This window comes from Symphalangus syndactylus, chromosome 18 (genome assembly GCF_028878055.3).
Source record: "Symphalangus syndactylus isolate Jambi chromosome 18, NHGRI_mSymSyn1-v2.1_pri, whole genome shotgun sequence".
Classification (NCBI taxonomy): domain Eukaryota; kingdom Metazoa; phylum Chordata; class Mammalia; order Primates; family Hylobatidae; genus Symphalangus; species Symphalangus syndactylus.
Genome location: NC_072440.2, coordinates 22157769 through 22174209, shown reverse-complemented (window position 1 = coordinate 22174209; position 16441 = coordinate 22157769). Strand labels below are relative to the sequence as shown.

The following is a 16441-nucleotide window of genomic DNA, read 5'->3' as shown; positions in this document are numbered from 1 at the left end:
AGGAGGTCCCCTGAGGGCACCTGTCCAGCTGTGCCCCAGCCCATACCCAACCTCACTCCGCAGTCTCTGGAGCTGCCTCTCTCCCAGCACTTGACCAGTGGACAGACAGAGGGCCTTCTCCAGCCACCACCTCCATCTTGTTCCGCACAAGCTCACTCACACCTCCTCCCTCCTCCGCTCAGAGCCTGCGCTGGCTCCCATTTTCTTCAGAACAAAAGCCAAAAAGCACACAGCAGCCCACAAGGCCCTGCGTGAGCTGGCCCCCAAATTACTCCCACCCCATCTCCTGCTACTCACCCTGCTCCACTCCAGACCCTGGGACCCCGGCTGGCCCGGGCACGTGGCCGCCACAGGACCTTGGCACTTGCTGTTCCCACCTAGGCCCCTCCCTAGAGACCTGCACCTCTCACTCCCCCACTCCCTTCTGGTCTTTACACAAAGGTCACCATCTCTGTGAGGCCTTCCCTGACCACGTTATTAACATTGCAACCCCTCACCGCCACCTTCCCAGCCCCCCAGGCCTGTCCCTCTCAAGCCACTTCACTGTTTTCTTCATCACGCTTTTCATCTTCCAACATTCTGTATGTTTAACTTAGTTTCTGTCCTCCTCATGAGAATATCAGGGCAGGATTTATTTTTTGATCACTGAGTCCCTAATCCCCAGTGCCTAGAACAGCGACCAGCAGATAAGAACTCAATCAATGTTAATTCAACACAACAAAGTACCAGGTGGCTGGCGAAGGGAACTGGCCCTGCCGGGCTCAATCCTGCATGAGGACAGCTGGGGGAGAGGAAGGGAAAACCAACCCTTGGAATGACCCTCTCATGGGCCAGCCCCCAGCCAGGCCCCTTCACAGGCCATATTCTCAGAATGGTGATGATGCCAGCCTTGGTGATGGTCCCAGACTCTGTACCCCACAGACCAGGTTTAAATCCTGACTGGGGGTTGGGCACTGTGGCTCACGCCTGTAATCCCAACACTTTGGGAGGCCATAGCAGGCAGATCACTTGAGGTCAGGAGTTCAAGACCAGCCTGGCCAACATGGTGAAACCCGTCTCTACCAAAAATACAAAAATTAGCTAGGCATTGTGGCAGGCGCATGTAATCCCAGCTACTAGGAAGGCTGAGGCAGGAGAATCACTTGAACCCGGGAGGCGGAGGTTGCAGTGAGCCGAGATAGCGCTACTGCACTCCAGCCTAGACAACAAGAGTGAAACTCCATCTCAAAAAAAAAAAAAAAAAAATTTCCCAACTGGGCCACTCACTGGCTGTATGACTTTAGGCAAGTTACCTTCATCATTTCTAAAATGGGGACAAAAATATGACTTGGCGACGATTACAGGATGAGTGGGCTTCTCCACCCCACAGAAAGGATGCTTGACACGGGGAACAGGCAAAGGCAGCCAAGTCACAGGGCCCCTGCCTTTCCCCAGGCCAAGCACTGGGCCAGGCTCACTGTGGGGCAGGGGGAGGTTCATGTACCCAAATGCGCACAGCCCAGTTTCCATGCCTAGGAAGCCACAGACATCGAGAGACAGCCACACAGATGCCCTCGTCCTGCCACAAGGCAGAACATGGCACAGGCCAGGAGAAGTCCCAAGGGCTGGGAGGACCTGGCGGTGGGCTTCATGGAGGTAGTATCTCAGCCAGGCTTCAAAGGTCAGGAAGATTCAGGCAGGGAGAGCAGCCCAGGCAGGGGCCACATGAGCAGAGGAGCACAGCTAAGGGTAAACTGAAAGGCCACTGCCACTGCCTTCGGTGGGGAGGATGTGGCTGCGGGATGGGAGGGTCAACACCTGGGAAGGCCTGGAGGGGAAAGGGGCATTGCCGCTGACTCCCATGCAGGGAGGCTGCCCTTCCCCCAGGGCACTTTGCCACTCAGGGTCCAGCTCTCCAGCCCCTACCCCAGTGGTGACAGACTGACAGGCCTCCAGGTCCAATCTGCACCTTGTTAAAGACACCCTGTCGTGGAGAGTGGGAAGAGCTGTTTCCCAAGCAATGGCTCAGCCCCAGACACACGTGCTTACCCAGCCGTGGCCAATCCGTACCTCCATGCTCACTCCACCATCCTGGCCTCCACTCCACAGCGGAGGGCCCTGGGCCCAGAGAGGCCACCTGAGTTGCCAAGGTCACCTGGCTGACCAGAGCTTTGGGTTTCAACCAAACTACAGTGCCCTGAGCATCCTGCACTCCATCCTGGGGAAGGCTCTCTGGGTTCCCAGGACAGCCTGGGCCCACCGTCCACCCTGGCCTCATACCCAAGCACCGTCATCCTGCGTGGTCCAGTCTCTGAGACCCTCACCACCTCTCCCCTACACCCACTCCTTGTCTCTTCCCACTAAAGATGGGGCTGTGGCCCCCGATCCATACCCCAATCCCCTCTCCCGGCTTCCCCATTCCCTTCTCCACCCACCACCCCAAATCCCCAGCCCTGACCCCTTCTTAAGCATTTTTCTTGTCAAACATGGAGATCCAGACCCACCCCTGGAGGCCACAGAGCCCCTCCTTCCTGTCTGCTCCTCTCTCCTCCACTGCCCCTGCCCCCCGCCCCCTACTCCAATTGGCCTCAGCCCTCTCTAAGTCAACTCCAAACCACAGCTCCCACAGCCCTGCTCCCACATCTGAGAGGCTCCCACAGCCTCCAGGGCACAGCCCAAGCTCCTTTGCACTCCCAACCCCACCCCTGGACTTGCCCTTCCCAACCTCATTTCCGACCCCATCCAAGGTGGCCAGATCCAACCCATGTGCTGCCTCTGAGCTTTCGTCCTTGAGGCTACCCTACCTAGTTAGTACACCCAAACCCTAAGCCCCGGCTCATCACTGTAGCTGAGGACAGTCACCTGCACTTGGACACGTAGGTCCAATAAGTGGTTCTTGAAGAAAGGAATCCCAATTCCCAAGCTCAAGTGGCACCTCTTCCAGTAAGGCTGCCTGGATTGCTCCCAGTGGGAGCAACCATCCTCTCTCCAGTAGAGCTGTCTCAGGAACCTGGGTGCATACCAAGGGTTTGCTCTTGAGCTCCTGGGCTCAGCAGCCAGGCCCCTTCAGTCTGAGGCCACATCCTGCCAGTTTTGGTGCCCCGCTTTGGGGGACACTCCTCTGATGATCAGCTGTGAGCAGGGCTGAGCGTTGGGGTGGCCCATCTGTGGGGCCCTCCTCTGGTCATTCAGGGGCAGGTAAGGTGACGCCAGCACAGATGGCGGGCGGCTCTGGGAAGAGACAGGCGGGAAATCCGACCCTCCCGACGGGCAAGCGGGGACCTGAAAGGTGGTATCCGCCTGAGCTGGGAGACAAATGAGGAGAGTAGCAGGGGCCCAGGCCAGGGATACAAGCAAGCAGAAGGCCACCAGCATCTATGACAAAAGTGTTTAATGTTCCATAATGTGCAGCTTCTAAGTGAAAAAGGCCCGTCAATCATCCACGGGCCGCACATTCTCATGACAGAGCAGCCGCCCTCCTCGGCCTCCCAAGATGGAGGCATAGGCAGGGAGCGGGCCCTGTGAGGCATGGTCCTGCGTGTGCCCACCAGGAATGCACGAATGTTAGTGCCCACATGAAACAGGGGTGGGGCGTGACATTTACACAGGAGAGAACCACAGACACCTATGTGAGGAGACCCGAGGGGCACAGGTGACCATAGGCCAGGGAAGCCCCCAGTCCATGCATGGCTGAATCCACGAGGAGCGTGAGCTGGATGGCGGGAGTCACGCGGTAACGGGCTCGGGGCTCCTGGAAGCAGAACAGGCCCAGGTCCTCAGGAGACCTCGTGCCCAGGGCAGCGGGACAGACCTGAGCCTGCCCGTGAGAACTTGAGTGTGCAAACCTGCGCACAGGGGTGAGAACCGACTCCGGGGTGAGTGTTTAAGGAGAAGACACAGACACACGAGACCCACTAGTGGGAATGTGGAGACCCCAGGACAGGTGGGGAGGCCCAGAGCAGCAAGTAGACGGGGGTGGGCGCTCTGTCCTGGGGCTCCCGCAGGCTCGGCAGGGCCAGAGACAGCCTTGGGGGTGAGAGGCCAGAGCCAAGGGCCTTGCGTCTGAGAGTCCAAGGGTCTACGAAGGCTCAGGGTGGGAGGGCCCAGCTTCACCACAGACACCAGGGTCCCCGCTGGCTTGGGAAGAAGCTGCAGGTATCAGATGAGCCTCAGGCCTCACTGCTGCTGGGGCAGCCTCTGCTGCTGCCGCACTCCACCCACACGAGGCGGGCCTGCTCCTGCAGGATGCGGCCGCGCACCACCTTGGCCAGCTCCTCTGCGTGTCCCCACTCATGGGCGGGCACCTGCACCCAGGAGCAGGGCAGCCCCCAGAGCACCTGCTCTGAGCCACGGCACTGCCGCAGCAGCTCTGAGTCCCGCCAGCCCGGCCGGCCCAGCAGACCCCTGCCAAAAGAGGAGTGGGCAGCAGTCAAAGTGGGGGGCCAAGACAGACAGAGAGACAGGGAGAGAGGGACAGACAAAGGGGGAAGAGTCAGAGAGAGAAGATGGACAACCCAAGAGAGACGGATGGCAGATGGAGATGGAGAGAGACAGAGGGGTAGGGGAGAAGGAGAGAGAGAGGGGGAGGGAGAGAGGGTGGGGAGGGAGACGGGAGAGAGGGAGAGAGAGGGGGGAGAGAGAGAGGAGGGGAGGAGAGAGGAGGGAGGGAGGGAGGAGGGAGGGGGAGGGGGGAAGGGAAAGGGGGAAGGGAGAAGGAGATGGGGGAGGGAGGGGTAGGGAGGGGAAGGGAGAGAGAGGGGTAGGGAAGAAGGAGGGGGAGGGAGAGAGGGGGGAGAGAGAGGGGAGGGACAGAGAGGAGGGAGGGGGAGGGGGGAAGGAGAGAGAGGGTGGAGGGAGAGAGCGGGGAGGGAGAGAGAGGGGGGAGGGAGACAGAGGGGGGAGGGAGAGGGGGGAGGGAGACAGAGGGGTAGGGGAGAAGAAGAGGGGGGAGGGAAAGAGAGGGGGAGGGGAAAAGGAGGGGGAGGGAGAGGGGGGAGGGAGAGAGGGGGGAGGGGAGGAGATGGGGAGAGGGAGAGGGGGGAGGAAGAGAGGCATCCTCAAGGGGGAAGCTCTGGGGTCTGAGTGCCCTGCCCGCTGCCCCCCCCCGCCACCTCACCTGACTTCCCGGACATTCTTCTCAGTCACCTCCACGTGGATGACGATGGGGTAGATCTCGTTCTGCACCAGCTCCCGCACACCCCGAGCGCCCAGCTCCAGCAGGCAGTGCTTCTGCTCAGAGGATCGAGGCTACATTGTACTCCCAGGCCAGAGACATCAGCCTCCCACGCTCTGCCCTCAGACGGGTCCCAAATGCAAGTCCTGCCTCCCCACCCAGGGGGACCCTGTCAACAAGGAAGGAGCCCAAAAGGACAGACAAGAGGCCTGGGCTCATGGGGCAACCTGGAGATACAGACCTCCCCCTCAGGACCTAGGCCTCCCCCCCCGGAGGATGGAGCTGACCCAAACCCACCCACCACCCGCCACCCTACAGCCGACTGCCAGCTCCCAGGATAGTGGCAAGTTCAAGGACAAGGATGTGTAGGTGAGCTGTGTCAGCCAGACACCTCAAGGGGGGCCCACATGCAGTCAACTGTCCCCACCCACCCAGGCGACAGGTGAGAAAACTGAAGGCCACATGAGGGAAAGGACTTGGCCAGGGCCGCCCTGCCAGTGAGCAGCAGAGCATGGCCCGCACTCAGACGCTGGCGCTCAAGCCCAGAACAGCAGCACCTGCTCTGGGCCACGTCTGTGAGCACCCCAGTCCAGCCCCCAGCACTCACCTTCCCAACAGACTCCTGGATGGCCCGGATCCTGCTGCCTAGCCCAGGGGTGGCAGGCTGAGCCTTGGGGGCTCCAGGCGCTGAGGATGGGCACAGTTCCTCCCCAGAGAGGCTTTCTGCACAGGGAGTGGAGAGACAGAGATGAAGGGTCCATGGGCCTGGCTGCCCAGAGGGCCCCCAGCCCTCCCTTCCCCGACACATAGTCTCACCCGCTGGGCACACTTGGAAGTCCAGCCGGGAGCTGGGCAGGTCTAGCAGGTTGCGGATGAGCCGGGGCGCCAGGCACTCAGGCAACAGCACCACGGGCCGCAGGGCAGACACCAGCAGCGGCCGCACCAAACTGTAGGGTCTGAGGCTCCGCTCCGGCTCTGTGGCAGGGGAGGGGCGCAAAAGGGATAAGGGCACAGGCAGGCAGCATACCAGCTCCTCGATACCCCAAAACCCACCCTGCCACCCATCCCTTCCTAAGTCCTGCTGCTGCTCCTCCTACACATGCATGCGCGCACACACACACACCCCCACACACACACACACCCACACACACACACCCCCACACACACACTCTTAGTAGGACCTACAGTGGCAGTAGGCTCCTCCCTGATTCTCCACCTCATCCCTGCCCCCTACAGGTCATTCTCCACCCAGCAGCCAGAGAGGCTTTAAAAAGCAAATCAGATCATGTTATCCCCCCTGCTTTCAACATACCAGTGACTTCTCAGATTCTCAGGAATAAAAGCCACATCCCCCACGTGGGTGACGCAGTCCTGCCTGAGAGCCTGGGGAGGCTGCCAGCCACTGACCCCACACCACCAGCCTCCGCTCTCCCTTCAGCTGCCTCCAACCACAGGGCCTTTGCATGCCCTGGGGCTGCCCAAAGCCCCACCCCTGCACCACTCAGCCCAGTTAAACCTTGCCCTCCCTTCAGAGCCTAGGTCACACCTTCCCTGGTCCCCAGACAGCAGGGCCCCTGGCATGTGCCCCACGGCCCCCAGTTCTCCTCCACTGCACACCTCACACTCTCACTGTGTTAATAGGTGGGATTATCTGACCCTCTATCCCCAATTAGACAGCAAGCTCCATGTGAGCAGGGATAGCCACGTCCCCAGTGCTTGACAGAGCTGGCACTCAATACTCACCTGCTGTCCCCAACACCCTCCAAGCACACCACACACAGCCATGCCTCTGTGCCTTCTGCCTAGAACGAACTCCTCTTTATCTTTGAAGGCCCCAGCGGAAACTCCCTCTCTTCCAGGAAGTCTTCCCTAACTACCTGCTCCTCTTGCCCCAGATTTGCTACTCCCTCATCTGAGCTCCCCCAGCCCCTTCTCCCCGTCTGGCCTAAGGCCTCACCCTACTGCCTCCGGGAACCCCCCTGGGTCCTCACAGCACCTGCCACCACACACATGTGAGAAGCACCACTACACACACTCTGCCAGAAAAGAACAAGCCCGTATGTGTGCAAACCCATAGTCACAGCCACGTCTGCATGCACCTCCCCGCAGGGTCTCCCTCAACCTTGGCAATCACCACAGCAGGCGGGGTGGTCTTGTCACTCAGGCCTCCAGCATGACCCCCACTCCTGTTGGAACCCTCACAACAGGCCCTTCCAGGCCAAAGAGGCCACCCAAGCTAAAGGACACCCAGCTGCACACATCCCTGGACAATGGGAGCAACACAGGATACAGCTTTGCCCCCGCGCACTCACCTGCACAGGGCTCCAGCAGCAGCTGCTCCGGGGAGTCCCCTGCGGGCGCCCCCACAGGCTTGGGCCTCACCAGTCGCAGTTGGTCCAGGGCTCTCTTCTTCAGCTGGGAGGGTGCCAGGAGAGAGGAGCATCTGAGAGCTCAGCCCCGCCCCCTCAGGGAGAGGAGGAAACAGGACCCCTGGCAGAGCGGGCCCCACTGCCACTGTGGTCCAGGCTTGCTGGAAGAGCCTGGGTCAGCAAAGATGTCCTTCTCCACCAGGCCCTCTCCTGCCCCTCCCCAGCCCAGAGCAGTCCCCCAGGCAGATGAGAGCAACCATCCCTGTGGCCCCAGGGAAGCCAGCCCATCTGAGCCAGGTGGAGGAGCCTTAGGTATACCCCCCAAGTTACAGATGGGGAGACTGAGGCCCAGAGACCAAGAGGAACCAAATGTCACATATGAGGCAAACTTTAGGGTCTCTTCCAATGAATTAGCAATATGACCTTGGTAGGAAAATTAATGAAACCAATAAAGATGGCACTGATTTTACCAATACCTGACAGGTCTCAAATGCCTACAACATAACAGACACTCACTAAGCCCCTGAGGGGCACTAACTCACGGAAGTCATCCCCTGCCATGCACAGCCTGAGAGGCAGTACAACCCTCGCATTGTACAGATGAGGAAACAAGCCTCAAGGAAGGTTCAGGTGATTGTCCAAAGTCACACAGCTGATAGGTGGCAGAGCTGGGGTCGAATGCAGGCTGCCCGGCTGGGGCCCTCGCTCGTCCTTTATCTGATGGCTCTGAGCCTCACTTGCCCTTGTACACAGCAGCACTGGTCACGAAGCCCAGCCACCATCCAGGCGTTGGAAAAGGGGACGTGACTGCTGGTTTTTTTTGTTTTTTTTTTCAGACGGAGTCTCGCCCTGTCGCCCAGGTTGGAGTGCAGTGGAGCAATCTTGGCTCACTGCAAGCTCCGCCTCCCGGGTTCACGCCATTCTCCTGCCTCAGCCTCCCAAGTAGCTGGTACTACAGGCGCCCGCCACCACGCCCGGCTAATTTTATTTTTGTATTTTTAGTAGAGACGGGGTTTCACCGTGTTAGCCAGGATGGTCTCAATCTCCTGAACTTGTGATCCGCCCGCCTCTGCCTCCCAAAGTGCTGGGATTACAGGCGTGAGCCACCGCGCCCGGCCTGTCAAATGCTTATTATGTACCAGGGGTACTCCTGTGTACCAGGCATGCTTTACCTCATTCCATCTCTAAACTACCCTGGACGGTGAGCTCTGCTGTTCTGTTTGCTGGACACATAGTAGATGACCAATTGAATCACCAGGGAAGGAGGGAGTGAGTGTCTTCCTAGGTTGCCAGAGAACAGAGCCTGCTAGCTCCCTTTGGACCCCACCCTTGGGGCCCCCCCACCCACTGCCCGCCCAGCCGTGCTCACATTACTTCGGGGGCCTCGGTGCCGGCTGGAGGGCAGGCATTTCTCCTGAACTTCTAGCATCTGCTGGGCTCTGTGGGAGGGAGTGACATCATGTGTGTAGGAAGAAGGAAAGCTCCTCATTTCTCCTCGAACCCCCCGCCCTGTCCCAGAGGATGGTGAGGGAATGCGGGAGGAGGGACAGCACCCCCATCTGGGCCCTGGCTCCCAGGGGGGACCCCATCCCCAGCTCCTGGCTCTGCGTCACCTCTGATAATTGGGCACGGTGCCCCGGTCCAGGTCCCGCAGAGTGAGGGGATCAACCCGGGTGCAGAACCACTCCTGCCTCCGCTTGTATGCCGGGTCCACCAGCCGAAGGATCTCTTGGGCTTTCACGCAAAGGGCATGGGGATCTGCCCTCTCAGGCAGGGTGAGGTTGGCACGAATGTAGAAGGGCTCGGCACCTGGCCCCTTTGCCCAGGCTTCTAGGGCCTCGTGGAAGGACTGGCAGGCTGGGCATGGATGGGGCAGGGGGCAGCAAGGAGGATGAGAGGAGAATGGTGAGGTCTAGGATCGGCCTTGGTGGGGCCATAGACATGGCCCTCTCGAGGCCTGAGCTCCCAGGACCCCACCTTCCCCTTCTTAGAATGAGAGACTTAGATCCAGACGGGGCAGGGACTTGCCCAAGACCAGTGCCTTCTAGGAACAGAGCCAGGACTCAAACTGAGGTCTCTGGACTCCTAATGTAGTGCTCCTTTCACTGTAAGCTGCTTACAGAGGGAGGCATAGAGAAAGGGCACAAGGACAGACAAAAGGAGGCATCAGCAGGCGGGGAGCCAGGAGAAGGGCAATTGGGGCAAGGCTGGCCCCTTCTTAGGTCCTTGGTCCCCCCCCACCCCCATGCACCACGGGTTAGAAGACCCCTCTCGGGCCATCAGCTCCGACTCCCAAGCCAGACTTACCCTTTGAGTCCATTAGGGAGGGGAGTGTGGACCCCTGGTTCCAGAGCAAAGTTCTCTGCTGGGCCTCGGCTTCCAAGCACGCCCCCTCCAGACCAGCAGCTTCCACCCTTTGCTGGGAGAAAACCCAGGCAGGGAGGGAAAGAAGTGAGCCTCTAAGAGTAGAGCAGCCCAGGGGCTGGAGGAAGACCAGGTGTGGGGGTGATCATGCCTCACAGTTCAGATAGTGCCCCCTCAGAAACTGCCATGCCCAGCCCAGTGAGACCCGCCCCCATCCACAGGACTCCCCAACCCGCCCAGCTCATCCAGGTCTTTCCCGACTTGAAGCGCAGGGATGTAACGTGCTGTCAGTTGGCTCCACCTCCCAGTCCCCACCCAATCAGACTTCAATTAACCCTGGCTGAGCAGACAACCACAGCTAATCACTGAGCCCACTTCGGCTTTGGCCAATACCCAGAAGTTCCGCCTGGTGATCTTGATCCACCAACTAGGGGATGTCCAGCCTGGGCCAAAGCACTGACCCCACCCCCCCAGCTCAGGAGGCGGGGCCTCACCTCTCTTGGTTCCATCCTGGCCGACCCGGGCCCAGACAGCACCCTGCGCACCACAGCCCCAGACCATCTGTCCCCATAAAACGACAGTCCATCTGGTCCCTTGTCCTGCGGCTCTGGGCCCCCTGGGGGGCTCCGGCCAGACACCCGAATAGCCAGAGACCTGAGAAGGGAGAAAGGAGATGAGAACTAGAGTCCAGTCAGTACTTGGATTCAGTTCACCATTCTTGGAAAACCACAGTGACTCCATTTCCCAAGTATGCCATGACTCCCACCCCAGGCCTCTCCATCTTCTGTGCCCTCTTCCTTGCCTTCTCCACCTGGGAAATGCTGATCATCCTTCAAAGCTCAAGTCACAAGCGGCCTCTCCCCTGGACCTGGGCACATGGTTCGGTGGAGGCTGCGTGCCACGATAGCACTCCAACTTTGCCTTGCCACGGCCCTTTCGTTGCCTCCATCAGAACAAACACCTTCAGGACCAAACTTCTATACTGTTCTGCTCTGTAGCCCTGGCACCAAACCCAGTGTCTAGCACATAGCAGATGACTAATAAAAGCTTGTTATATAGCCAAGCGCGGTGGCTCACGCCTGTAATCCCTGCACTTTGGGAGGCCGAGGCGGGCGTATCACAAGGTCAGGAGTTCGAGACCAGCCTGGCCAACATAGTGAAACCCCATCACTACTAAAAATACAAAAAAATTAGCCAGGCGTGGTGGCGGGTGCCTGTAATTCCAGCTACTCGGGAGGCCAAGGCAGGAGAATTGCTTGAACCCAGGAAGCAGAGGCTGCAGTGGGCCAAGATGGCGCCACTGCACTCCAGCCTGGGCAACGAGAGTGAAACTCCGTCTCCAAAAAAAAAAAAAAAAAGCTTGTTATGCTCACAGTTTCAGGAGGGAGGTCACCATTAGCATGTGGCACAGATCCAAAGGTGGTTACAACCAGCCATGGAAGCAGAGATGGAGGAAGTACCTGGGCTACACGCTAGTGAAGAATAGACGCACTTTGGTGACAGATGGAGGAAACAGAGCTCCAGGCTGAAGGAATATATCAGAGCAAAGGTGTGGAGGACAGAACACAGGATGTGTGGAAGAATTTAATAACAACAATAGCAGCGAACGCTTCCTGGGTTCTTTCCATGTGCCAGACACCATGCTGAGCTGCTTGCCCTAATTCTCATTTTACATCCTGGAAAGCAGCTCCCAGGAAAGGCAAGCTGGAGCCACCCTTTGGAGGGTGTGGAACAGAGGTGTCTGGTTTTCCTCCCATAGGCAGGGGTACCATTAACAGTTAAGACGTCACCAAAATCCCCATCATGGTAGGGTTCTGCCTGTCCCTGGATGAGAAAAGGTGAGGCCTTGTGGCCAGGCTCAGAGACAAATGGACCCCAAGTCCCCTGCTAGACACCTTGGCCCGGAGGAGGTAGGGAGACCAAAGTTGGCAGGTGTGCTGGCTGGAGAGGCAGCAGGGTGAAGCATCTCCATCCACCCCAGCAGCTGCAGCCCAGACACAGCTGCACTGCCCCCTGCTGCCAGCCTGGGGAGGGCGAGGCTGCAAGGACCTCCACCCAATCAGCACTGCTGGGGAGCAGCCCCGCCCTCTCAGGTAAGATACAGAGCCAGGCCGAGGGGCTGGGCAGATGCAGGCGTGGGAGGCATCATTCAGTGCCCCACGTCCTGGCTGCATCGAGGTGGCACGGAAAGGGGGCAGGCCTGAGACCCGGCCTGGCTATGCCGGCCCTGGCTGTGTGGCTGGAGCACACGGTCTGCTCCAAACCCCAGGGCAAACTGCACCCTAGCCTGGGCAAATGAGCCGGTTGCTGAGCGTCAGTTACCGCATGCATAACACGAAGCTGACAATGGCACCCCTTGCCCTCTGTGAGTGTGGGGGGGGGGCACATGAATAAAAGATAATGCAGGGAGAGGTGGAAACCAGAGGACTCTGGGGCCTCCAAACTGCAGGCCTGGCCCTTAGTGGGTGGTGACATTCACTGGGTTGTGACTGGCACAGCTGGATAATGCGATGGAATAGAAAGTACAAGGCTATCCCCCACCCGCCTCCGGCCACCCCAGGTAAATCTAATTATTATCTCATGATCTTTTTGTTCCAGGCGTGTGTACCGGGTTTCTCTCACTGTGGGCTGTGGTCAGATGGTCTGAGAAGCACAGCACGCAGGGCGCCAGCAGGAACTCTGGGGTCAAACGGCCCAGCTGCTCGGCCGCGGAGCCTCAGCTCCACCCACCTCCCTGGCTACTCGCTGAGTTTAGACATGGGCAGCTCTCAGAACAGGGCCCAGGAGACACTAAGTGCTCTGTCAGAACTAGACATTTACTGGCATCAGGTGTGATTCATAACAAATCACCTCTCACTCGCCTCAGTTTCCCCACCTGTATCAAACCCGCAGACAGCTGACCATCATGGCCTCTCCAGACCAGAGCCCAGTGAGCAGCCGGCACCCAGGCTGTTCCGCCAACCCTACCCATCCCGCCCACCTCTACTCGCTCCCTCCGCCACACCCCTCCCCTCTGCAATGCAAGCATCAAGGCTGACCTCAGCCTCGACTTCAGGTTTTTCAGGCTCTTCTGACAACTCCTGCAGCTCCCTGAAGACCCAGCTCAGGCGCCCCCTCCTCCAGGACGCCCTTGCCAACCTCCTCAAAGGACCAGTGACTTCTCTGAGCCTCCGCAGACCAGGAATACCCGCTCCCAGCACTCCTCGGAGTCCGCAGAGCCCACAGGGGGGCTTGCCCAGAGCAGGGTCCAGATAGGGTTCCTCCCAGCCCCCTGCCATAGCAGACAAGCAGGAGGGGTAGCGAAAGGACACAGCAGGGAGAGGGGCTGCCTGCTCCCCGCTCCTGGGACTGGCTGACCAGCTGGCTGCCTGTGGGGTACTAGGAAGCACAGTGTCCCTAGCCACCAGCTCCCGGCCCCCTCCCCAGTCAGGTCAGGTCACAGGCAGACAGGCACGGGGCAAGTCTGCCAGCTCTGCCAGCTCTGATCAGTGACAGGCTACATGGCCTCAATGAGTGTCCCCCAGGGCCCTGTGGGAAGATCTCTGAGTAGTCTGCGTGCCTGCTTGGTACCAGGTCAGGGACCTGATGCTGAGACTGAAGCATGCCACACAGATCACTTCAGGCAATCCTCCTGACAACCCCATGGTTGAGATAAGGGAAACTGAGGCACAGGAAAGTTAACTTGCCAAGAATGGGCACAGCTAGTGGGCCGTGGAGCCAGGCAATGACTTATGGGAACCCTCTCTTTGCAAGGACAGAAGGTGCCAGAGATCCCCTGGGGCCACATGAGCGAGCTGGGGCAGTGGTGAGGCTATGCTGGGGAGACGGCACCCCGAAACCCTCCAGTGCTCTCCATGCTCTGCCCCTCTCACCCAGCACCTCACTTGCCCCATGAGTTCTCCCTTGCTTTCCCCTACCTGGCTGTCAGCCCATCCCCTGGTCTGCCCTAGCCCCCCACTATCCACCATCCCCTCCCGGCACCCAGGCTCCAGGAGCTGGGAAGGGCAGGGCAGAGAGGCTGAGGGCAAGAGATGGGCAGGAAATGGGAAAGAGGAGAGAAAATGCTCAACATGGTGCCCAGTACACAGTGGGCACACAACACAGATGTGAGATCTCCAGCAGCTGAGACAGCAGGGAGGCACATCGGAATCTCCAACCAGCTCCGAGGGGCCTGTGACTTGGGACCAATTTCTAACTGTCTCTGCATTTCAGTGTCCTGGTCTGTGTAACGAGGTTAAAATTCCAGCCTTGCAGAGCTGCTCTGGGGATTAAACAACAATGGCGACAATAATCATAGCTAACCGAGAGCATATGCTGACATCCACTGTGAGTGTGCTAAGCATTCTAGAAGGGATACTCAAACCCCCACAGTGACCCTAAGGGACAGGCACTATGTGAGCCCATTTTACAGAGCAGAAAACTGAGGCACTAGGAAATTCAGAGACGTGCCCGAGGTCCAACAGTAACAAGTGCTGGCACCAAAGCGAGCTCTTCCCACCTCACCATAACACAACCCCAGGAGACGCGAAAGTTGCCCCGACCTGGGACCTGTCCGGGCCCTCATCTCCCTCTCCGCCTTTCCGCCTCTCTCTCTCTCTCTCTCTCTCTCTGTCCACCACCTCTGCGCCCTCCACAGCCTGTGTTCCTCCCCAGGAACCTCTCTCCTCCCCAGGAACAGCATGGGCAGCAGAAGTGGCCCCATGTGATCGTGGGGCCTGGGCAGGGCTGGGACAGAGGCTCCTGCTCCCTGGCTGCATCCTGGAGCCCCCTGGACAACAGCCAGGACCCCTGCTGCAGCCCAAACTGGAGGAAGGGAGGAAGGGCTGAGGCGAGGCGAGCAGGAAGGGAGGCGCCTCCACCCCTTCCCCGAGAAGCACGTCCTGCACAGGCAAAAACAATGTCTCGCTGGACCCACTGCCGGGGGCCAGGTGGGGGCAGGGCCTGGACACTGGCTGACCAAGCCACTCCGGAGGCCAGAGGCCCTGGTCCTCTGGATCTGCTGCGTGACCTGTCCCTCGGCACCCAACACCTCCACATTCCAGCGCTGACAGTCCACGTTTCCTACGCCTGTCCAAAACCCAAATCTGATCAGGTCACTATGAACCCAGACCTGCTACTTCCCAACTGTGGGACCCTGGGCAAGTTGCTTAACCTCTCTGAGCCCCAGTTACCTCCTCTATGGAACAGAGATAATCATAATTATGCCTACTCCCTGGACAAAGAGCATGTTGTAAAACAGCCAGCAGCTGGCCTTGCAGTTAATAACTAAACCCTCCCACATTTCCCAGAGTGTACAAGCCAAAGTCCACACTTTCCCAGCCTGACTCAGGAAGCCTTGACTTTCGCCCATCCCCCTCGCTCCTTCTCCACAGTCACCGGATGCTCCCCCTACCTGCCCTCGCCTCACAGCTGAGTTCCAAGACCACAGTGGCAGTGCAGCCCCTGCTGTGCCTCACCCCTCCCTTAGATACACTGGCAAGTGTGAACAGCGGCCACGCACCGGCCACACTAACAGCACATCACCTACGGTGCACTCTGCACTAATGGGCTTTGTGACTCCTGTTATGGACCTGTGACTGGCCCAGTCATAGGGGCTCCTGAGGTGACCCAAGCCCACCCACAGCAAGAAACTTTGCTGGGTGGCTCAGTCCCAGGGACTCAGAGCCGAGGGACTGACAGGCAGGACATTGGGACAAGGACAGCTTGTCAGTGACAACTATTACTAAGCACCTGCTACATGCCTGGCAGAGCTGGGTGCTTTGCTTCCACGAGCAGAGCCCTCAAAAGACCTCCGTGCAAAAAGGGTCATCATCTCCCTTTAGCTACTGAGGAAATGGAGGCCCAGAGAGGTGAAGGGACCAGCCCAAGTCACAGGGACGATCAAGAGCGGCAGCAGGATTAGAATCCAAGGGCTGCCAGTGTCTACAGATCTTAATCTTCCAACAGTTGCATTAAAACAGGGGCGAGGCAATTGCTCCTCCCACCTCGCTCCTGTTCCCCTCTCAAGCAATCACCCCAGCTCCACCCACCGCAGGCAGCTACAGTACCTGTTGAGGAAGTCCAGGCCACAGCCCCGAGCCAGGAGGCCTTCCGGCTTTCCCAAAGGCCACACGCTGTCAGAGGACGAGGACGAAGAGAGGCCAGGGGACCAGGGCTTAAGTGTCACACTCCCTGGGGAAAAAGAATGAGGTTCAGGGGTCTGGGACTGGGAAACAGGGATGACCAGGGTCCATGACCGGGTCTGACCCCCCTCCAGCCCAGGACCCAAGGGGCCTTGGCAGGTTTGAGGCCCCAGGAGCACATCAGACCCACTGGGCTCAGAGATAGGTCAGGGCCCACCAGGCTGACCCCACAGTTTCCCAGAAGAGGGTGAAAGGTGGCCCAGAACTGAAGAGCCTCGTACATCACAGCCAGGAACAGGAGTGAGGCCCAGGACTGGGCTTGGGGTGAGAGGCTGGAACCAAAGCCCCCAGGGGCCTCCCAAGCACAACCTTCCTGCCTGGCAGGGGCCACGGCAGGGCTTCAGGGAAGGGGATGCAGGGCAAGGGTAGCACAG

General features: G+C 59.2%; 1 protein-coding gene across 2 annotated transcripts in view; it reads right to left on the bottom strand.

Moving 5' to 3' along the window:
• Nucleotides 1–3355: 3355 nt before the first annotated feature.
• The window catches only part of CARD10 (caspase recruitment domain family member 10), a 30070-nt gene continuing 16984 nt past the window's right edge, over nucleotides 3356–16441 (bottom strand). For both annotated transcript variants that reach the window (XM_063623060.1, XM_055253576.2), the window contains exons 12-21: nucleotides 15933–16056; nucleotides 10380–10539; nucleotides 9829–9940; nucleotides 9135–9378; nucleotides 8891–8960; nucleotides 7465–7567; nucleotides 5969–6127; nucleotides 5760–5875; nucleotides 5096–5208; nucleotides 3356–4383 (exon numbers count right to left, since the gene is read on the bottom strand). In XM_063623060.1, coding sequence (XP_063479130.1) covers nucleotides 4149–4383; nucleotides 5096–5208; nucleotides 5760–5875; nucleotides 5969–6127; nucleotides 7465–7567; nucleotides 8891–8960; nucleotides 9135–9378; nucleotides 9829–9940; nucleotides 10380–10539; nucleotides 15933–16056 — 1436 coding nt within the window. In that variant the 3' untranslated portion in view covers nucleotides 3356–4148. The remainder of the gene's footprint in view (nucleotides 4384–5095; nucleotides 5209–5759; nucleotides 5876–5968; nucleotides 6128–7464; nucleotides 7568–8890; nucleotides 8961–9134; nucleotides 9379–9828; nucleotides 9941–10379; nucleotides 10540–15932; nucleotides 16057–16441) is intronic.